Source organism: Colossoma macropomum, unplaced genomic scaffold (genome assembly GCF_904425465.1).
Source record: "Colossoma macropomum unplaced genomic scaffold, Colossoma_macropomum, whole genome shotgun sequence".
NCBI classification, from domain to species: Eukaryota; Metazoa; Chordata; class Actinopteri; order Characiformes; family Serrasalmidae; genus Colossoma; species Colossoma macropomum.
This window is the reverse complement of record NW_023494803.1, coordinates 18,386,642-18,409,560: the sequence shown is the minus strand read 5'-3', so window position 1 is coordinate 18,409,560 and position 22,919 is coordinate 18,386,642. Positions and strand designations below refer to the sequence as shown.

At 38.7% G+C, this 22,919-nt stretch overlaps 1 protein-coding gene across 5 annotated transcripts in view; it reads right to left on the bottom strand.

Annotated features, from left to right (window-relative positions):
- Window positions 1-1,214: 1,214 nt before the first annotated feature.
- cep170b (centrosomal protein 170B) overlaps window positions 1,215-22,919 on the bottom strand; it is a 36,040-nt gene continuing 14,335 nt past the window's right edge. For 2 of the 5 annotated variants that reach the window (XM_036593046.1, XM_036593048.1), the window contains exons 7-19: window positions 21,642-21,746; window positions 18,151-18,642; window positions 15,602-16,458; window positions 13,553-13,729; window positions 11,789-11,918; window positions 10,091-11,695; window positions 7,853-8,084; window positions 7,442-7,577; window positions 7,040-7,168; window positions 6,843-6,931; window positions 4,973-5,066; window positions 4,837-4,888; window positions 1,215-4,444 (exon numbers count right to left, since the gene is read on the bottom strand). In XM_036593046.1, coding sequence (XP_036448939.1) covers window positions 4,242-4,444; window positions 4,837-4,888; window positions 4,973-5,066; window positions 6,843-6,931; window positions 7,040-7,168; window positions 7,442-7,577; window positions 7,853-8,084; window positions 10,091-11,695; window positions 11,789-11,918; window positions 13,553-13,729; window positions 15,602-16,458; window positions 18,151-18,642; window positions 21,642-21,746 — 4,301 coding nt within the window. In that variant the 3' untranslated portion in view covers window positions 1,215-4,241. The remainder of the gene's footprint in view (window positions 4,445-4,836; window positions 4,889-4,972; window positions 5,067-6,842; window positions 6,932-7,039; window positions 7,169-7,441; window positions 7,578-7,852; window positions 8,085-10,090; window positions 11,696-11,788; window positions 11,919-13,552; window positions 13,730-15,601; window positions 16,459-18,150; window positions 18,643-21,641; window positions 21,747-22,919) is intronic. The other 3 variants (XM_036593050.1, XM_036593049.1, XM_036593051.1) reach the window with 3 other exon arrangements.

The following is a 22,919-nucleotide window of genomic DNA, read 5'->3' as shown; positions in this document are numbered from 1 at the left end:
TGAAATGCAAGGAAGCAAGGAAGAAGCCACGGCTTTAAAACCACCGTAAAAAGACAGGTTGGAGTTTGCAGCTGCACATGAGGACAAAGAGCTTACTTTCTGAAGAAATGTCCTCTGGTCTGATGAAACAAAAATGGAACTGTTTGGCCATAATGACCATCGTTATGTATGGAGGCAAAAGAGGGAGACATGCAAGACAAAGAACACCATCCCTACTGTGAAGCATAGGGATGGCATTATCATATTTGCTATGGGGGGACTGGGGTACTTCACAAAATAGATGGCATTATGAGGAAGGAAAATAACGTGGAGATACTCAACAGATTACATTTACATTAAAATTACGTGGAGGAACAACATCAAGACATTAGCCAGGGAGTTAAAGCTTGGGCACAAATGGGTCTTCCAAATGGACAATGACCCCAAACATATTTCAAAGTTGTGGCAAAATGGCTTACGGACAACAAAGGTAATAGAGAGGCCATCACAAAGCCCTGACCTTAATGCCATAAAAAAATGTATGGGCAGGACTGAAAAAGTGTGTGCGAGCAAAGAGGTCTACAAACCTGATTGTTACACAAGTTCTATAGGCCAAAATTTCAGCAACTTATTGTGAGACGCTTGTGGAAGGCTACCCGAAATGTTTGACCAAAATTAAACAATTTAAAGGCAATACTACCAAACACTAACCATGTGAATGTAAACTTCTGAGCCACTGGGAATGTGATAAAAGAAATCAACGCTGAAATAAATCATTGTCTCTTCTATTGTTCTGACATTTCACATTCTTAAAATATAGCAGTGGTCCTAATTGACCTAGAAGAGAGAATGTATATTAGAATTAAATGTCAATATTGTGAAGAACTGAGTTTAAATGAATGTGGCTAAGGTGTATGTACACTTATAACTTCAGCTGTATGTAATGGTTATTAGTGAGTGGTCCTCATTTATTTGTATGCTTTTAAAAAGAAAGTCTCATGAATGGCCCCTAAATTCAAATTTAACATCAGGTATTAACCAAACTACATACTGCACACAAAAATTCTGTAACTGTGGCCACCCACAGGCATACATGACATTTATGTATTATATATGTGCTATGAACTTAACACAAACGTCGCATACAGCATTTGAATTAAAGATGCAACTTTGTTTGACATATTAAATGGCAAGCACAATCAGGTAATTCCAAAAAATTTTATTTGAAGACAACCAAAAAAGATCACTTCTACAGATTTACCTCTTATACAAAATGATCCCAAACTAATATTGAAAAAGATAGTAATGTCATAATAAAGACCAGACATTTTTACAGCACCAGGTCTTTTAGAAGCTTTTAGATCAAAACATTGAAATTTGACAAAGCAATGGTAGAAGTATTCTTTAAGAATAACAAAACATCTTAAAGAGACGGAGGTTAAGGTCTTTTGCTGGACGTTTTGGCTTTGTGACACTGGAACTGTACATTCAAACACATGGGAAAACAAACACAAAGGGCAGAAACATTCAGGTCAGTTTCAAACTCTAGCAAACAAAGCATTTTGAAACTGGTGGCTGTGCAAAAGCAGGCCAGATAACTATACAAAAACTTGAGCAGCATTTTTATTTTTAAGAGTGTCTCACACTCTAAGAAATATCTTGTACCTTGGCAGGTTTCATAGGACAGATTAGGACAGACATTTCTCAAACAGAAAGCACTCATTGTGGGCTTGAGTTAAACTTGAATCCACAGCTATCTTAAATAACGTGTCTTTAATCTTCAATACATTCTGTACATGAAATGTCTCCCACTTACTGATAAGAGGAAATGAAAGCAGTTCCATCTCAGAGCGCAAAACCAGAACAGAGACACATGCTCTGGCAGTGCAAACCTACAGCATTCCATACAGACTATATTAGCTTTTATACATATATGTTGCAACAGAATGAAGAATGGACAGTCAGCAGCTATACTTCAATTCATCTCAATAACAATCATGGTCTGCTAGCATTAATGGCCACTTGAAGATACTCTGGGAGTGACACTGAGGCATAGCGATCTTCACTGACCTGATTTCTAAGTTTCTGTGAGTTTCGGTACACCAAGCACAACAGGAGTTCATACTTTCAATGAAATGAAACTTTCCTTTTGTTATACTCTGGCAAAATAAGGGAAAGAGGATACTGGACAAAGTTGGACATGCAAACTGCTACTGTACACATTTTTGGTATAATTAAGCAACTGATAGTATTACAAAATGATTTAATTACTATTTTTCTAGCTTTCTTTGTAGATTACACATCAGTGCCACATATGTAATCTTACTGAACATTCATACTGGTCTTTACTTAGCAATGTATATAAATCTTTAAATATAAGGGTATATAAAGTATCACTCATGCTTCCTAGCACTGCAGGGACTCAGCAAAAGTCAACAAAAGTTGAGCTGTAAAAATGTAATTATGGGAAAAAAAAGTGAATACTTGCATACTGAAAATGACTTACTTCATCCGTAGGCACATTAGATGATTCGTTTCAAGTAAGACAGTACTGTGCCAAAGTCAGAGACAACCCTCTGTGGTCTCTGTGGAAATGTATACAATTTCCAGTCAGAATGGCAATAAAGTACAAGCTGTTCGATTATTCAGTGACAGGGAAAAAAGAAGGGAACGTTTTTAACAGAAAATGGCACAGAAGCCTAAATATATAAACTAAATATATAATCAAATTTTCAGTGTTTAGTGTCCATGTTTGCCTTTATTACAGTTTCCATTCTTTTCAGGAGTCTTGCTTTCAATTTTTCAAAGAAATCTGCAGGGATATTTTTCAACACCCCCAAAGTTCAGTCTTAGATGCTGGTTGCATTTTCCGCTGTTCTTGATCCAAGTGATCCACACATTGAGTGATGTTGAGGTCTGGACTCTGGAGTGGTCAGTCCACTGTTCTGAGAACACCATCAGCTTCTTTGTTTGACTTGCAAAAATTTTTTTTTGCAATTCTTTTTTGTTTAGTTTCTTTCCTCAGTAATGGCTTCTTGACAGCTACAAATCCCTTCAGACTCATAGTGTTGAGTTGTCTTCTCACAGTGGAACGATGGACAGAAACACCTGTGGATTTTTAGAGATTTGGAGCAAAATCGGATTTTGATTTTCTCCTCTCTCTCAAAGACTACAGCTTTAAGTACTCTTTATCTGATGATGACAGTTTTGTTGGTCTACCAGGCCTTACATGGATGTTAATAGTGCCATTTTCTCTATACATTTAATAATTTTAAACTCCTTAGTCTTAGACTTTGCTGTTCCTTATGCAAGTGGATTATATCTAATCTCTTCAAAATGATCTCCTGAAAATGAATGAAAAACTTGGTCCATTAAAGGTTGTTTTGACTAGAAAGAAAGAAAGAAAGCAAGAAAGAAAGAAACAAAGAAATAAATACTTAAATACATGATTGAATAAAGGGTGGTCTCTCACTGCATAGTACTCTATGTTCTGTCATATTCATAGTTCATGGGAATGTCAGTTCTGGGTAACTTTTCTTTTTTCAGCATGTAGGAACTACAGACATACAGACAGTTTTGACAGAGGACTAGAAGTACAATTATAAAAAGCACAGAATTTAGTGTTGCCAGATTATAAGTTGAAAAGCAAATAAAAAAAAAAAACTCACTTGAAAACATCAAAGAAATCAAAGTGCATACTTCACTATTTGTGACTGTGGCAATAATGAAAAAGAAATACATCTATTTAACACATTCTTTAATGATCCTCAGCATATAAAATACCCTGAATAAAGTTAAATATTTCTGTAAATTAATTTACCTCCTCAAATCAATCAAGACCAAAATGATAACAAAAATGAAACTCAAATACAGTGTCATCACAAATAGTTTCTATTCCATGTAAGGAATAAATCTAATAGGTCAAAAAAAAAAAGGCTGTATCATTTCTCCCAGTGATGCACAGCCTCAAAAGCTCACTTTACACATTGTTTTCAACAATGCAAACCAGCTTTGTACCCTTAAGTACTTAGTGTTGTGTGACAGTTTTTTTTCTGGTGCAACAAACACACACCTTAGTGCAAATGGACCCATCAACACCAAACCTTGAAAAAAAGCCATTGAAGGTTAATCAAGTAACTAAATGTGCACGCTCTGACACTGGTGACTGAATGTTCTTACATTAGTCACCAATGACTGTTCAAATGAGCAGCTTTAGTGGACATGGCATGTAGACAGGAGGAGAGGGAGGACTTAAATCATTCTCATACAACAAAACTTTCCCCCTCTGACCCCCTACCAAACCTTCGACTGCTGGCTGAGGGGCCACCACCGCGCTGGGACGAAGTGGTTCTCCAGTCTCTAGGAGAAACTCTGAAGCTCCTCAGTCCAGCTGTAGACTGGCCTCCAGTGGCTGGTGATTGGGCCACATCTGGGTTTCCGCTGGGTTCAAGAATTCTGTTGATGACTGCAGAGGAAGCACTTGATGTTTTTACATTCATTTTGTTCACATTCATTCTTATTAATGCATGTTATGTAAGATACTAAGGGTGTACAGTCAGAATCTGCTGATATTCGCTCTTAACACACGTCCGGCAATTGGACGATTTATTTTTATTTCAGCCACTTTGTGTAAGGATTTTATGTCATAAATAATAGTGTGTGTGCAGTGTTATTTATGTTTTAGGTGCCTATGTTTCATATCAGTGTGCTCATTTAGCCTTATCCACAAAGTGTGAGCTTTGGGTAAAAGCAAATAAAAAGACTTAATGATGTATTTCTTTCCTCCATATGATACCTAATAGTCTTTAACGAAGTGGCATCACTTCTCCTTAAAAAGGAATAAAACAATATTCATACCTTCCAACCGTTTCTGTATCCCTCTAAGGTCCTGGAGAATAGCCATTATTTCCTAGAGCAGAGAAGTGGTGTGTTAAGGAGTGAAAGCAAAGTACTTAAGTCCACCAGCATCACTAAAATAAGCAGACAGACCTACCTTGTTGGGAGTATCCAAAGGTGGAGGATCATCTGCTGCATTTATCTTTGCCTCAATCTCCTCCCAGACTTTTATCTTATTATGGAATAATAGCCTGAGAGCAAATAAAAATGCATTAAAAACAAACCAAGATCTAGAACAAGATCTTGTACCGGAAGGACAATACAACAGTGCAACATCACTATCATACACAAGTCATACAAAGGACATCAATTTTTTTGGTGTTATAATTAAATGCTTAATCAGTTTTTGAGAGTACAGGCTACTGAAAAATACAACATAAAAACAAATCAATAAAATTCAACTGATCTGATGTTTTTAGACAAAAAAGATGCCAAGGCTACATTTACATTACAAGTCTCATTGCTCAATTCTTATTTTTTGCTCAGATCTTATCTTCCTATCCTGATGGTTTACATTTGTGTAGGTATATGACTCAAATCCATCATTAATGTGAGCAAACCTGTGTCCTAAAATGCACCCCATGTGCACATCCTATGAATCACGTGCATCATGAACAACAAAGAAACTGGCAGAACAAGCCTTCATTGCTAATATAATTTGCTCTGAATAGCTCTCAGCTGTGCATTATTAGTGCTGCTACATCAACACTGAATGATGACTGGGGAGGAAAAAAAAAAGCAAAAGAAACACATGTTCTGATCCATCCGAGCATTTTCATTAGGGTTGCATGGCCAAGAACAGGATATGTATTCAATCAAGGAACACATATAAAAGTGACTCAGATCTGATTTGTGCCACTTCAGTCTGCTCAACCAGCTCATACAGGTGTGATGGTCAGGAGTCCACATACTTTTGGCCATATAGTGTACTTAAGTAAAATTCTGAGAATTTTGCAAATAATAATAATGATATATCTCGCTGCTGTCGGAACAAAACCTTTTATGTCTAAAATGCTAACTTTACGGGAGAAGAAAAAAAACAAATTTTACTTTTAATATAAGCCAATGGAAGTCGAAGTCATTTTGGGACATTTCTTTTGGTCCATTTACCATGAAATTTACAACAGCAGCGATATGCATACACACACACACACTCACACACATAATCACACACACGCATATATACATTATTTGATTTTTAACCCATTTGTTTTACGGTAGCTATTTTTACTCCTGTATTCCCAAACTCCCATTTGTGTTTGTGGAAACAAATATTAGCTAAACAGTGGTTATGCTTTGCTTTGCTGAGTTTGTCATCTTTTGCCTTGCCAGCTGGCTAATTTTTGCTGTGTGGTGCAAAAATACCCTACATACATTAATGTCGCTCTGAAGTCTCCTTTATAAAACATTCACAGATTTGCAAATTTGACCTTAAAATATTTGTAGGTCAAATTCAAATTTTATAAATAAAACTCACAAGTCCGTTCAAAAATTGTACAGGCAAATATCGAGGACCCGGCAAAACTGAGCTCTATGGAGAGAATGCATCTTTCTAGACTGTGCTGATATCTTAGATAATGATGAGTGGTTTACAAGCTGATATCATGTTCTCAGCCCTCTTTTAGTAAGCCTATGTTATTGTACCAGGTATGCAGAGGATAACTGTGCCAAACCCATTTCTATCATCGTAAGCATTCATTGTTGGAAACATTTAGTCGCAAAATCAGGGCAAGGGTGGAAAAGCTTCATGTGAGCTCAATAACAAGATAATTTTAAAATTACTCATTCATACATTCTATTCTAGTTTCTATTTAATATAATATGTTAATTCAAACATATACTCATTTTCAGAAATCATTCATGAAAAAAATGAAAAATTTGGAGTGAAATTTTGTTTTAAAGATAAGAATTGCAGTTAGGTGACCTGACCAAAGGTAATAAAACTCATTCCAAGGTTAATAACGTACTTGATTTTTTCAGTCAGTTGTTCTGTGTTTTCTCGGATAGCCACAGAAAGCTGGGAGACAGGATTCAGCATCCCATTATCCAGAGCAACCTGAAGAGGAAGAATTAAGTGTATACTGTGAGACAGAGAATTAGTGAAAGCTGGAAAAAAAGATGGGAAAAAAGAGAAAAAAAGGGGAGTCTGAGTAAGTCACAATACCTGTTCCTGGTTCCAACTGCACTGCTTGAGGCTTTGATCATTAATAATCTGGTCAGAGTTTCTGACCACAGCTGAAATTGGTGGAACTTTAGGGTAATTAAGGCTGGTCTCAGGAATCTGATGCCGCAACTGTAAGCAAAATAGAGGATAAAACCCTTAATGAAAGTGGAAACCTGAACCACTATTATTTACTATACTTAGGGTAATGCAGAGGCAAGTAAAAACAAAAAACAAAAAACAAACACAACACACAACGGCAGCATAACTTACTGATAGGTCTTAGAATAACACCAAAAGATTAGTGACATTATAAAACTAGCTCTGCACTGATGTAACTCAATAAACATCCTAAACTATGATTATGGCCTCTAGATCCTAAAATCTGAGACAAAGAAAAGTTACCTCTTCACAGGTGGATATAGCAGACACTGGTTCCACAGTATCAGCAGAAGCAGAATTCTGAGGCTCAGCATCTCCAGCAACATCATGAATCTCTCGAGCCAGTATGGCCAAGTCTTTAGCCAGGTCCTGACTCAACCTATCACGGAATACATTATCTCATTTGCTCAAGGATGCAAGTTTCAGAAACACACAAACAATAAAAGCCCATAGAAAGGATGGTTTCTTTTAAACTATACTGCACTCTTGCAAACCTTAATTTAGACAATTTAGGTCAAACTAAGGTTCAGTATAAAAAGTCAGAAAATTGGAGATATTCTTTGAATTGAGCAAGAATCTCAGTCTACAAATCCTCTTTTCCAAATGACTATGGTAGACATGATTTTAAGCACTGTTCTGTACATCTTTCATTACCTTGCAATTTCAGCACTGTGTGTTGTCCAGCTCTGGAAGGCATCACTCTCATGTCCCTCCCCCTCAGAGTCTCTGGTCCTTGAGATAGGTCGCACTGGCAGAAGATTCTGGGTTCTTGCGTGTAAAGCTCCTGAATGGTGGGATCGTTTATGTTTAGGAGTGCTTTGGTTAGACTCGTATTCCTCCTCTGAAGTGGAGGTGTAGTCTGAGCCCTTCTGACGTCTCCTGGAGCCTTGGCCCAGGAAATTGCATTGAGGAAAGTTTGGGAAGCACCAGGGTAATCACCAGTAAAGAAAAGTACAAATGAAGAAGAAAAAGAAAGAGACCAAATATATGAGAAGAAAGCGAAAAACCCAGATTCCAGGTCCCACTGACAGAAATAAAGGTATAAAATGAAAACAAAGTGCTCACACAGTCGAAGAGTTGACATTTCACTGAATGAGCACTTCAGCTGGTAACCATTTAATGATTAAATCCATAGTGTCTGAAACCCGTTACATTAGTACACTGGAGAACTTGTAAAATGGCTTGCTGTTAGTTAGTCACTAGGCCCAGTGATGCAAAAAGCAACAAATGGCACAACCACTGGGTCAGAGACTTAAAGTGCAAAAGAATAAGGACCACAAACATGGTAATAATACGTTCATGATCAATTTCATTATTCTGATAAATGAATGCATAAATGAAATCTTTTACAAATACAGCAAAAATCTCCCTCAAACAGAGCTGCATGATTTATCATACTTTTATCATCATCACAATATAAGTTTCAGTGAATAACATATCCTAAAGCTCAGGGATGACAGAACAGATTAAATTACATTTCACATGCATAGTGAAGTATTTGTATTCGGAGGGAATGCACCGTTAGGAGCCAGATCTAATATATTATGCAGTGGCGTACTCTCATGGTTTGAACCCCAGCCTCTCACCTGTAGAGTGAAAGGCACTTTTCTGATTACCTTTTCACAAAGTACACTTGCTGTGTGCAAAAACTACTCTATCCTTAACTACTATCTACTATACTGTAAAAATGCTTTGAACATGATTATTCTCACTCTTTAGCATTGTGTGTAAAATGTCTGAAGCAGTAATGGCTACTGTCACAACCAACTTGCATTACCATTAGGAGTTTTATATATAAGCAATAGAACGTGAGACGGAGTGTGTTATCACGAAATAACATCACAGCTATGATTTGGTAACACACGACCTCGAGTGTTCTATTGCTTTTATATAACAGTCAAATAAATAAATTAAGAAATAAGTAAACTGGGCCGTGAACGTGGCATTTAATATATTTTAATGTTAGCAATTCCTTCCGCCAAATTATAGTTTCTTAACAAGCAGCTTGTTGCTGCGTCAGGGTGATGAACTCCGCTCACTCTGCACAGTTTGCTGTAAGCCTTGCCTTTTGAAGTACGGACTGAGCCATAAAACCGCTGCAATATCAGGTTTAGCTCAGTTTTGTCATTTTTTGCTAGATCAATATTAATGTTGTTTTGTTTCAGCCAGTCTGTAAAGGATCTTACAGCCCATTTTGTTCGGCGAATGGTATTCGGTTAATTTCTGGCTAATTCCAGGTTGTTTAGGTGTTCTTCTGTCACTGGTGCAGACTGAAAAGCTTGCTCAGTGGTAATGAATGGAACTTAGTGTAGTCTAATCTTCAAAGTCTGACCAAATCGGCTGTAGGTCAAATGTAATCTTAATTCATTTTCTGTTTGTGCGCAAAGTAAGAAGTAAAAACATTCAAATGGCTTGAGCGTCTCCTACAGCTGTCAAAGTTGTTGCTTAGCAACGGCGTCTCAATGGAGTGATACGGTGTTTGTGAAAAAATTAATTGGTTAACTGTTGTATAAATATATGTATACACATTTGTTTTTGTAGGCCTATATATGAAGAACTTTGGGACCATTACTGTGCACAAAAATGTGCTTGCAATAACTGTTATTAGTTTTCTTTTTCAGTTGACATGCTTTTATATTTTGTACTTTATAGCTGAAAAGGACAGGTTAGTTAGAAGCCTCTTCTTGTTGCCAGTCAAAGACAAACGTTTAATTTAGTGCTTCTCCTTTCATCATGGCAATATCTAAGAACTTCATAGAACATCGTTTTTATGTATGAATCATGCAGCCCTACCTTCAAGGATAAAACAACATTCTATAAAAAGACAATGTACAAGAACATTTTTCTTAATTAATTTCATTAATAAATAGGTTTAGGTAGCATCATACTCACTAGCTGTGCTGCTAGCATACTTTGCACTGCTTGAGCGGCCACGGATGATTGGCTGTCTGGCTAATCCCCCTGAACCCTTCTGTGCACCAGTCTTGGGGTCAGACACTGAAGCCTTCCGTGCTGAGAAACCAGACTCTGAGCTGCGGTTGGAAAAGCCTGTCTTGCCTGCAGAGGACTCTGTGTCACTGGGTGTAGTGAAAGAACCAGCCCTCTTTCTTGGTAGAGCCAAGATGTCCAAGCGGGAAAGCTTCTTGCTGTCTTGGGGTCTGGTGGTTGAAGGGTTGGCATCTGAATTCTGAGATGTTCGATCAGTCTCAGTGCCATCATTGTCAGATGCTTCGCCTAGGCGGGCACGGCGGAGCATGGAGGTCCTTGTAGGCCTTGGTGCAGAAAGGCTGTTAGAGCGGGCCAGGGCTTGGGCTACTGTACCTTTTGTGGACTTGCTTGAGTTGTCTTTCTGAAGGGGGATGGTGAACTTTCTCTGAGTAGGACGCGAGTTGGACTCCTGGTCTGAAACAGTTTCAGGCCACTGACGGATAGTGGAGCTCTGAGGCTCATTGCCAAAGTCCAGAGATCCATGTTTTCCTGAACTACGACGTAACTGAAAGCACTTATCTGATTCCCCCTTACGATCATTGTCGGCTTGACTGGACCTGGATGCCTGAGAAAGAGGATCACCAGATGACTGAAAGCGGTTTTGTTCTTGAGCATGCTGGCTGGCTGCTTTTCTCTCTTTCAAGAGTTCACTGAGGATCACTGGCTTCTTAGGGGCAGAAGTGACAGCATTTCTACCACTACGTTGACTGACTGTACTGGACGTGTCCACATCTGATTCCCCAGAAAGTGAGTCCTCCAGAGGGCAGGAGCCACTGTCACGCTTCTGCACTTGAAGCCTGGCTTCCAAAGATGCAAGAACATTCTCTGTCTCTTTGAGGTAAGACTGAGTGTCTTGGCTGCACACACCTTTGAATGCATTTTTATCATCGCTGGACGATGGACTTGAGATATGGGGCAATCTCGTAAAATGGATGTCATCACTGGACCTATCCTTAGTAAAACTCTCTTGCCTGATGAGGGATACAGGGTTTTCCTCACACTGAGAAGCATCTCTATTAGGGAGAGCAAGGTTGGGTTTGTTGCCATGCTGTCTAGTTATAGTGGCTGTTGAGAACTTCGGGGTAGAATCTTGGTCCTTTACCATCTTGGCTGCACCAGAAGCGAGAGCTTCATGTTTAGATGATGTCTGACTTTTAACCTCTGGCCCAGTCTTCTCTGGTCTTGCAGCACTGGTTTTTCTACCCTGCTCCACAATGGAGCCATCATCGGACTTGCTGGCATCACTCAGACTGTCTGGTTCCAGATCATCCGGGACATACAGTTTCTGCAGGTCTTCTTTCTGCTGTGAACCACGTATGTTCCTTTCCATGCCCTCATAGTTCAGGTAAGAGTCAGATCGAACGTGAATGCTGGGCGGTGGAGTTTCTGTCTTCTCCATGGAGGGCAGCTGAGGTAGAATTCGCCGTCCCCGAGAATTCTGCCCACTCTCTGATTCTGTGCTGACAGTGTTTCGATTTAGCATCGTCTGATGGATGATTCGTCCATCTGCTGATTGGTAAGTTTAACAATTCTGTAAATTGCTGCCTTAAATTAAGTGTGCAAATGCCAAAATGATTAGGAAAAATCAAGTCTTACAGCTACCTGAAAGATCCATCTGTGCTGGGATGTCAAAGAGTCCTGACACTGAACCTGAGTCTGAATAGTTGTCAGCCAAACTAGCCCAGCGAGAGACCCATCTGGTGTTGCCAGTAGTTAAGACCATTGACTCTACCTGTGAAAAAGAAAGAAACAAAAACAACACTGACTAACTGATCAACAGCTGGCATAAATTTGAAAGATGATGTTTCAATTATTTACACTGTTACTATTTACTACCATAGATTGCAACCTAACTATAAAATCCTTAAGTCTTTAATGATTTGCCTCACCCATCACCAGAGAACCAAAAAGGAAAGAGGTGAAAGACACAATTAAAAAAAAAATAGCGTTGAGAGAGTCCCAGAAGAAAAGTTAAGTAAATGCTAGAGCAAGAAAAAATTAAGGGGGGCAAGCATCACATGACAATTCTAGAGCTGTCGTGATTTGATCTAAAAGACTGCTAATCAAGGCAATCAACGTACATTTTACTTGAACAGTATTCGCTATATTGCGTTTTCATGCCTACTATGATCTGAAATGTCAAACTGGTATGTCCTAGTTCATGTAGGCCAGTAAGGGAACTATTTAAAGGCTGCTAGGGAAGAGTGTGTTTGATAAACTAAAGCTCTGATGAACAGTGTAAGAATCACTGGCTCCTTCTACACGCAAGCACCCTGTAAATACTTTCAGAAATTAAGATGTGTTGTCAATGTCTGCAGTTCAGAACAGAAACAGCTTTAAAATCTTTAAAGGAAATTTTATTTTTTCTAATAGCCTGCACCATAGCAGACGGTGATGAGTTCTGATCCAGTATATCATGAATAATACAGCTGTCGGGTGAACGCTTCAGGTACTCTATCCAATGTAAATAAGAGATACTTGACAATCAACTGATCCAACTGAACAAAACTGTAACTATGTTGAGCCTTTACACTACCCACAATACAGTTTGTTATTTTCGCTCATGCACAAACTAATGAGCATATAACCAGCTGAGGAGAATATTTCCCAAGATTCATTTATGAATTAATCACACACTGAAATAGAGAGCTGGTGGATAACACTCCAGCCCACTACACAGATGACTGAAGGTTTGATTCCCTGTCCAGGCAGGAGCACCACAGCTAGAATCCCTAGCCAGACTCCTCCAGTGTACTTCCTAGCTCTGTACAGTGTACTTTATACATGGGATGAGTCAAATCAGGAACTACCCAAATATGTGCAACCCACTGAATACTGTGTTCAAGATGGTGGAGGCATAGAGTAACATATGTCACAGGTACACTCTTTCATCTAATGCATGATGGTAATGATAAGATCAAACTAAAATTATGCATTGAACAGGTTCCTGACTTTTGGCTCACCCTGTTTTATAAGCATTACACTGGCATTCTACTGTTTTTTATTGTTAATATGAAAGTTAATCCAAAACCACTCTAAATCAAGTTTTTTGTCTGTTTATTCTGGATGACACCACAGCCCCTACACGGAATCCATAGTAAATCATTCTGGAAAGTTCAGTGGTTGCTATCCTTTTCATGTATCAGTGGGGAATTAAGCAAATGAAGCAAACAAAAGTGGACTGCTATTCCACTGTAAAAGAAAAAGAACAACATATTTAATAAATGCTTGGCCCCCTAAAAACATGAACAATCACTGGAAAATTATGCCAAAGACTGGCTGATTGGTTGACAGACAGACAGACAGACAGACCCACACTATTGATCTGGAGTCACCATGACATTTAGGGCCCAGATGTGAGGTTACCTGTGCTGGACCCATGGAAGGGTCACTAAAGCCTGGATAATGGCCCAGTACTGGGCCAGGACTACTCTCACTAAGTGGAAGGCTATCCTGGCCCTCCCTGTCACGACCTACAGGTCTATACACTGTTGCTGCTGAAGACTGACTGTTGTGCTCAGGGCACTCGCCAACACCAAACACCTGTCAGGAACAAAGCATGCATGAGTGGGCTGGGCTGGCTTAAGTCCTTCTTGGTGCATTAAGTTCAGATGTTTTAGCAAACTTAACATGAATGAACATTTCTGTTGCGTTTCCTGATATTTTTATTTGACTTGCTTCGTTTAGTTTACCCTCTTCCTCAGTTAGTCTTAGTTTACCTTCTAAAATAAAACAAACAATCCCCATGCTTTACTGTTTAATTTAATTGTTTGTGTAGTCTGATTATACTGAGGCATAATAATTGACAGCAGAAGAGAACATCTAGTTAGCTCTTCCTAAAACTACAACAGATAAACTAACTATTCTAGAAGAGGGAGTTTGGTCACTGGTAGTGTTACAAAGCTGCATGCTATATTCCATGTTTCACATATATAAACAGTACAAAGGAACACAATTATAAATTGTAGAAACTGGAACTAAATCCACCTGGATTAGTGAATAAATTTATAACGTATTTTCTGAGTTACAAATTCAGTACAAATGAATAAAGTACAGATGTTTTAGCACAGTAGCCCAGTGTCTTCTAAACATTCTGCTCAAGTACTATCAAATCTGAACATCTGTCCTATGCTCATCACTGTGCATCCCTAGAAAATATACTACTTATGAACAGGTAATAGGTCGAATTTGGTCAGTCCATAAACTCTGACCAAGAATTCTTATTCTTATTATTAAATATTATTTATCTTGGTAAATAATCTAAACTAGCCCGCATTCTTGTCAGTTTTCAATTAAGTAACTTTTATATTTTTATGACTAGACTTGACTAACTTTAAATCAACCACTGAGTTACCATTACTACAAACCTTTCGATACAAACCAACATATCCTACAACTGCTGCAAGCCTGTGAGACAAATTTATGCAACTTAGTCTCCTTTAAAACTCTACAACTCTAGTTAAACTGAAAATACTGAAGAGATCACAAAACAAATTGTTACGCAAAGCACACTAGTGTGTATCGCAAAACCAAATTTTTTGAAAGTCTGTCCATGTCTGACTGGTTTCACATCTGAGCCATTCTTTAAACCATCCAGCAAGCTTACTGAAATGTGTTTCCTATACATATGTTATATTTTGGTGGTGCACCCAGGTATATGGACACCTAAATGTTGAGACTCGTAGCCCAGATACCCTGATACGCACAAATTCACCAAGTGCTCTGCAGTCATTTAAATAGACTAAATCTTACTGAAACAAGAAATGGCCATATCAGTGCATTATCATTAGCATTATCATATCAGTGCATTACCACGTTTAACACCTTTTAACAATGATTATGGTTTGTTCTGTTAGTCACAAAACACATTAGCTCATTGTCATTCTTCCAAGAGTACGTAAAAAACATACTGTAGGCTGTAGCCTCTAAACTGTCATCTTTTACAATACCAACAGGTTAAAACTGTGGGCAGTAGGTCAGTCCATCCATTTTTTTGTATGTTTACATGATAGTATATAGTTTCAAATGTGGGAAAAAAATATATTGCTCATATGCAAAAAAGCAGCCAAAATTCATGAATCATGAATGAATCATGACTAACAGAACAAACCATAATCATTGTCAAAAGGTGTTAAACAAGTGATAATGATAATGATGATGTGAGCTGGTCCCAGATAACATATTTTACTCTAATATTGACCACTGAAATGCCCATAATGCACTGATATGGCCATTTCTTGTTTCAGTAAGGTTTAGTCTATTTAAATGGCCGCAGAGCACTCATGAATCATGAATTTGTTATTTATTTACGCTTTAGAGTGTTTACCCCGTCCCCTGGCTCCAGCACCAAAGTATATTTTGAATCTGTGGGAAACACAAACATGAATCTAGTCAGTCTGAAAAAAAGGAAAATACCTGATCAATCTTGTTACGTGCCTCCTCCACCTCTTTATCAGGTCCCTCTGTTTCAATGGTGTAGGTACCAGCATCACTCAAGCTGTCTTCTTCTTCTTGCCTGGAACCTTTAGTGTTCTTGACATCTGTGCAATTGGCTGGTGTGGGTGTGAGCAGAGATTTGGAGGGCACTTGCTGATGGGACGGTGATGAAACCTGAGTCTGAATAGGAATAGGAACAGGGGGTTGAGACTGAGTTGAAGAATTATTTGTTACCATGGATACTGTGTTGGAAGCTGATGAGGATGTAGAGGAAGTGGGCTTCTCCCAGGTGGCAGTGGAAATGGATTTTGACGCCCTGAGAAACTCAGCTGCAAAGTCCTGGGCCAGTTTGGACCTGCGGCCAACACTATTAAATGCTTTTGAAGAAGCTGAACGAGAAGAAAAGTTAGAGGAACTCATACGAACGTCAGTTTTCTCCCTTCTCAGAGATCCAGCTCTCTGGAAACCACCAGAATCTTTAAGGGGAACAGTAAACTGTTGACTGGGGGTTGACTTCTCTCCAGTCTGGGAGGGACTTTTCATCTTCTCCATTCTGTTTTTGAGGGGCTCATGGGACTCTGGAGGAGAAATGTTATTAGTAAAGGACTGTGAACGTTTCTTGCGTGCAACGTCATCAAAGAACTCAATGACAAAAGCTTGCTGGGGTTCCTGTCTGCCTTGACTTTGAGAGTGTGGTGTTGAGCTGGCGGGAGGTTCTTCTCTCTCTGGTGGAGTGAAAAGTCGTGGAGGTGACAGGTCGGACTTTGAAACGTCTGGAGGTTTTGTGGCAGGATCTTCAGAGTCACACTGTGTGCCATCCTCATGATGATGTCCATCTAGCATGAACAGTGAAGTGTTACCTCAAAATCTAAATTTAAAAAGGTGCAACTAATAGTTTTAGAAAAGTAAAAAATACATTTTGTTATAAAAAAGAAAAAAAAATATTTGAGGCCTGAATTCCTTCTTTACATCATTGTATACAAATTTTACATTTAAACTCAAATTGTTCTCCTGCTGGATACGCCTTCAATTTCCAAACATGTCCTGCCATGTCCTGACATTAGGGTATAAACTATTGCCAACAACACTGCAGTCACCATCCTATCAGTTCAAACGCTCCCAAATTATGGAGGTAAACAATAGCAACTCAAGGAAAACTACACAAGCAAATGTAAAAATCTAAACCATGAAGCATTCCACGCTATAGCAAATTGCCATAGTGGGTGCAAAAAATGTTAATGGACCATTTATATCTTAGCTTTGACGACATTTGCTGTGACATAAAAGGGCACTGTAAGCACCAAATCTGCAGCCTATTGCCAACAATGACATGTTCTGAGTAGGGCTGGGCGATAAAACAATAACGATAATTATCGCAATATAACTTTCCTCAACAGAACTATAAGAAATGTTCGATACATTTTCGATATAATACACAATTGTCACACTTCCACGTTCTAGCGACAGCCCTGGTGGCGTTTTCTACTGCAAGGAAAGCAACACTACTCTGCTGTTGCCAGGAGAGGGCGCACTTCTGGGGTTTTCAACATGATTAGAGAGGGAGGGGGTGACGAGTAAAATGAGTCACCAAATATACTTTAGCAATGTCTGAAACGTGGAGTTATACATTCCCCGTTTGAGTGGAGCGACCGGCGCTCTGTTCTTCTGTGACCAAGTGTGAGTGACTAGATAAGTGCCGTAACTGTACTGGCCTAGAGCGAACTCACCTCTTTCCTAACATCCTAACAAGCTTTAGCAGCGATAAATAACATCTGCTCCACACAACTACAGCGCTGTTATAGCGCTAAACAGTCATATTTTAGTATTAGTGCATTCCTAAGCAATGAAAGTGAAAGAAAGAAGTGGCTTCATGCAAGTTACAGCACTGATTTAAACGAAAGTAAACTGAAGATGCTGTGTGGCACTGGACAGTGGGAGAACTCTATCTTTCCAGGGTAGCTGTTTTTAACAGCTGGCTAACTTAAAGCAGAGCTCTGTCACTCGCACACCACGGGGAATTGATGATACTTCAGATCAAACACAACAAAAAAGCACTGATTTCAGTTTAAACATAGCTAAAAGGAGGACTCTGTTTGTCTGGTGTTAGATATATCATGGTTCACCCCTCAAATTACTATAAAGAGATCCAGATGTCTGCTAGCTGGTGTTTGAATACATAGGTGTGGTAGGAGTGATGGCACTAAGGCGGTGTGGTCCATCACTGACGTACCGAGCCAGCTAATGTTTGCTGTTCATACTAAGCTGACATTGTTGAGAAACTAAACAGTTTAGCACTGTTGTTGGCCACTTGTTTAGCATTTGTAATGGGATAGCCTAGCACTCGTCACCAGACAGCTAAAATAATCTGTTTTCTTTCTTAAATTATGAATATTACAAATATGGCATTTTGTTTAACATGATAGCATTTTTGGCCATATCGCCCAGCTCTAGTTCTGAGCAAAGTCCTACTCTGTTTACTGTATTACCTTCTGCACCTTTAAAATGATCAAATCAGTTTAGCTCCTTACCTTTCAGAATCGTTCTGTTTATAGAAAGGTCACTCTTCGTGCTATAAAGATCTTCTGTTCTAGACTTCCTCCTTGCCATGCTTGCATCACTCTGTACTAGCCAATCAGCCACTTTGCTCTCTGCCGACATCACCTCTGTTGGTGTGAAAACGGACTCCTTGCTGGGGGTCTTGCGTTGGCGGAATGAGAACTTTGTAACATGGTCTTTGATTTTGATCTTTCCAGGAGTGCACTCATCAAACTCAATGGTGAAAGAGGCATGACTCTGCACTACAGGGGGTGTAGAAGCGGTCCGATTGTCTGTGTCTTTTGTGGGGATCACCTGAACCTCTGGCTCTGCAGTTTTGGGCCTCGAATGCAACTCTTTAGTGGGGATCTCAAAGTAACCTGCATCCTTTCGGTAGGGGTAAACAGGTTTGCCTTCAGGTTGGCCATCTTGATGTTCAGAGGTGGAGCCATTGACCTCATTTTTGGAGTCTTCCTTTTGATTTCCTGTGATAGAACATTCAAACATAAATACAAAGCAAGACTAATAAATAATCAAATCAAATCACGTTTATTGTCACATCACATTTACACAGGTGGAAAGTGAGTGAAAATCTTAGGTGCGTAGCCCCCTTGTAGAATTTAAATACAAACATATAAATATCTAAGAAGAAAAAGAAATATATATATACACTGACTCTGAATATACACATATACACAATATACACTAGTACTGCACTATTCCAATGTACAGCTGTACAGTAATAAGTTATGAAATAAAACTATGAAATGTACTGTTGTTCACATTCCGTATGTGCAGTTAGTCTGAGGTAGATAAATAAATGAGATACACCACAACTTAAGTCAATTCAAAATGTGCTTCTTCATTTTGAAGAGTTTATTGCCTTATTTGCACAGTACTGAGACTACATATGGGTCTCATAAATTGAAGTAACTCTCATCTTTCAAAATAATCACAGATCATTTGCACAGGACAAAGTATGCCAAGTTTATCACCTGAATTGTATTTTGGTGATGTTTAGCCAAAAACAAATCTTTAATTTAAAATTTAAAATAAACATTTTGTATATGTTCCACGCAAGGAAAATGCTCTCCATGGACTGTGATCTTTAGTTCTTTGAAACTGAAACACACTGGAGTACACAGAAGCAGATCAGTAGCAAAATTCAAATGAACATATATGTAAACTGGCAATGTATTCTTATGTTTGAATTTAAATCGGTCACTTACATGCAATTTTGGTCTCGAAATGAAAACTTGAATCCAGTTTTACCATTTCAGTTTGCCATTTGGAGCACTAGTATTGACATTTCTTTTCCACAAAGATTGAGGTTTCATGAGTAGCTTTATTTTAATTAAAATGCGTTTTGAAATTGCAAAAAACCTCAACTACCTGTTCTTGCCTACCATGCTCATTCTAGGGCAAAATGATTCTAAAAAAAAAAAGGCATTAGACCCGACTGCGTCAGGGCGGGGCCAGCAGCATGCTTAGCGGCAAAGGCTTTATCTGTGGCAGCTGAGCTTACGTTAAAAGATGGGGTGAAACAGAGCAATATATCCACTTTTGATGATTACTATGTCTTTATACATGACCTACCAAAAATTTTAAAAAAAATTTCAATTAACATGTGGTATATTTTTTTGTTTTAATAAGTGGGTCAAAATCGTTCTCCGTGTTACAGATTAATCCAGCATTACTGATTAATCTGTTACCAGAAATGTACCATAAAATGATTTAGTTGAAATTGCAATCATACACACAGATATACGACACACAACCACCTAGTCATAGTGGCTGCAGTTGGCAGCAGCCGCTGTGCTGCGTAGGTACTGTGTCGTATTTCAACCAAAATCAGCTAGGGATCTTTAATGTTCTGCTTTCCTTTTTAAAAATTCATATTACAAAAAAATAAATGAATAAAAATCGCTGGTACATTGAGCTGGTTCATGCTAGCCATCTGGTAAAAACAGGAGATGGGGGCCTTGTTTGGGCATGTAGCATTAGCTAGCATAAACAAAAGTTTTTAGCAAGCTTAATTCTGCAGTCTTCCATAATTCACGTAGCGTATTAGTAGGTGAGCTGATGGCATTAACAAGAATATGTAGGACTAGCCTCTCCGCTTGGTTTCCACCATTTTGAAACCAAGTTGAAATGAGCTTCTTATTCAAATTTTCCAACCTACCTTAAATGGTGTTGCTGTAATATTCGGACGCACAAACCATAATGTAACCGCTACTCTGTTTAAGCTGGAACTGAAAATTAGAAAAAGAAGCTGGCGTATAGAACGTGAATAGTTTAGCCTCCTTTTAGAATAGACTAATAAACCAGAACACTTGGCCACATGTTCAATTAAATGCTTTCTGATCGCGTCGTGTATAAAGACAGTAAGCATCATGAGTGGATATATTGCTCTGGTTCATCTGCTAATGTAAGAATAATTATAAACACTGTACAGAGCAATCTGTCAAATGCACTTTGGATTAGACGTTTCAGAATGTCTAAAGCAACCTTTGAAAAACTATGCGCCACAGTCTGACCATCTATTTTGGCGTAAGCGTGACAACAGTTCACCGTTGTGTATAAGCTGTATCATGTGACTTACTGCTTGATACATCATTTATTCGAAAAACCCTTTTCTATCACCCTTTTCTTGCACTTCCGCTTTAGCGATACTTTCCACCTTGTCCTAGCGTAAAAACTCTTTTTGCAGTATTTGGGAGTTTTTTTTACAAATTTCAGACTTTTCCATTAAGTTTATTTTTTAATTCACGCATTTTCAGAATTCGCAAAAAAATGGTAGATGGAAAACCCACCCTAGCTTAGTGTTCTCTTTGATAATGCAAATTTCAAAGAAATGATTAGAGAGTGCAAATGCATATAAGTTAAACATTTACATTTTAATTATCATTTTCACACTATTATTGTACAATACCATAAGGCATGAATATTCAGCTCTGGAAATACATTTCAATTTAAATATGCTACTCAAGCATTTAAATCCTTGAGTAAATGAAATGTGAATACTAGTGCACCAAATGGCAAATAAAATGGTAAAACCAAATCTGAATATTTATTTTGAGACATATATGAGTGGGCAATCTAAATTCAAACATAAGGATATATTGCCATTTTACATATTACATTTTCATTTGAATTTTGCTACCGATATGCTTCCACAGGAGTATCACATTAAACCATAAAACAAGAAACGGCAGATTGTGTTCCAGGCTAAGATTATTGAGAAAACAATGACTTCTCATTCCCCTTTGGCTTAAAAGAGTGCTAATCCACACCAAGGCTGTGTTTGTTGGCCTGTCCTAGAAACATTACAGTCTCCATTTCTTGAGTCTTTCTTATACTTTCACCACAGATCTCACCAGTGTAACAGTTTCTAAGAGGTCATTTCAGGTAAATGCATCAAAAGTGAATACTGATAATAGCACACATGCAACAGCGCAGTCAGCACAGGTAGGATGTTACAGACCTGCATTTGGTTCCCTCTGCTGACCCTTATTCTCCTCATCAGCATCACCCCACCATGAAGGTTGGCCATACAAAGGAGTGGGCTTGGAGGCTGGAGGCTCTGCAGCTGAAAGAAAAGAAAAAGGAAGAGAGAGAGACAGAATTATTAAATGAGACAGTTAAATAACTAACAAATTGTGTCATTCATGAGGGTCACATGGCAGCTCTTTGGCCTAAAGAGCTCATAATGGGTTCTGCCAGCATGAAAGCTGTTTGTGTTCCGGCACAATGAATCCAACACGCAACCGTTTCATACTCAGTATGATTATATTTACACAGCATATAATATAATATCTCAGGCACAGCCAACACTGGAAACATTCTTTTCAGTGCTATGCTAAGAGTGCGGCCCTTGAATGAAACTCACTGGCAGTCAATGGAGTGCTAACCTTATTCGGTCTTTACTCGTGGTGGTAAAGGAATGAAATAAGGTAAAGGCAATAACTGTACTACACTATACGTCCAAAGGTTTGTGGACACCCCTTCTTATTAGTAAATTCAGCTGCATTAAGGAGCACACACTGCTGACACAGGAGTTCAAATACACACACAGCTTGTATAAACTCCATAGAAAAGCACTGACCAATAAAATGACACACTCTGGAGCAGCCACATATGTGGCAAAAGTCATCATGCCTGATGCCAAGCGTGGCCTACAGGGGTATAAAGGCCCCAGCACTGGGCTGTTGAGCAGTGGAACTGAAATCTCTGGAGTGACAGAGCTCCATCAAATATCTCTGGATGAGTTAAGATGACGTTTGTGATTCAGAAGTACCACCCAACATCAGTAACCAACCTCACTAATGCTCTTGTAGCTGAACTGAAATCAAATCTTCACAGTGGTCCAAACTCTAGTATATAGCTTTCCCAAAAGAGTTGTGGCTGTTACTGCAGCAAAGGGGGGAGGAAAGAAGAAACCCTCTCTTTTTTAATACTCTTAATTTTGAAAGAATCATTGGATGAGGAGATGTCCACAAATTTTTGGCCATATAGTGTATGACTCTGGAAACATTACCAAATATGTTTTAAAAAACATCCAAAATGTACCCTCTCTTACCATATCAAAACTAGGGTTAGAGATTTTAGCCTGTAATGGCTAAATAATCTTTCTGTTTCTGTCAACATGAAGCAGACCAGTTAGCAGGTCAGCTATGCAAAACGCACAGTCTGTTGTCCATCACAGCTGAACCACCATGCTGGCTACATTAACGCAGTGTCAACTAAAGCAGCACAAGCCCAG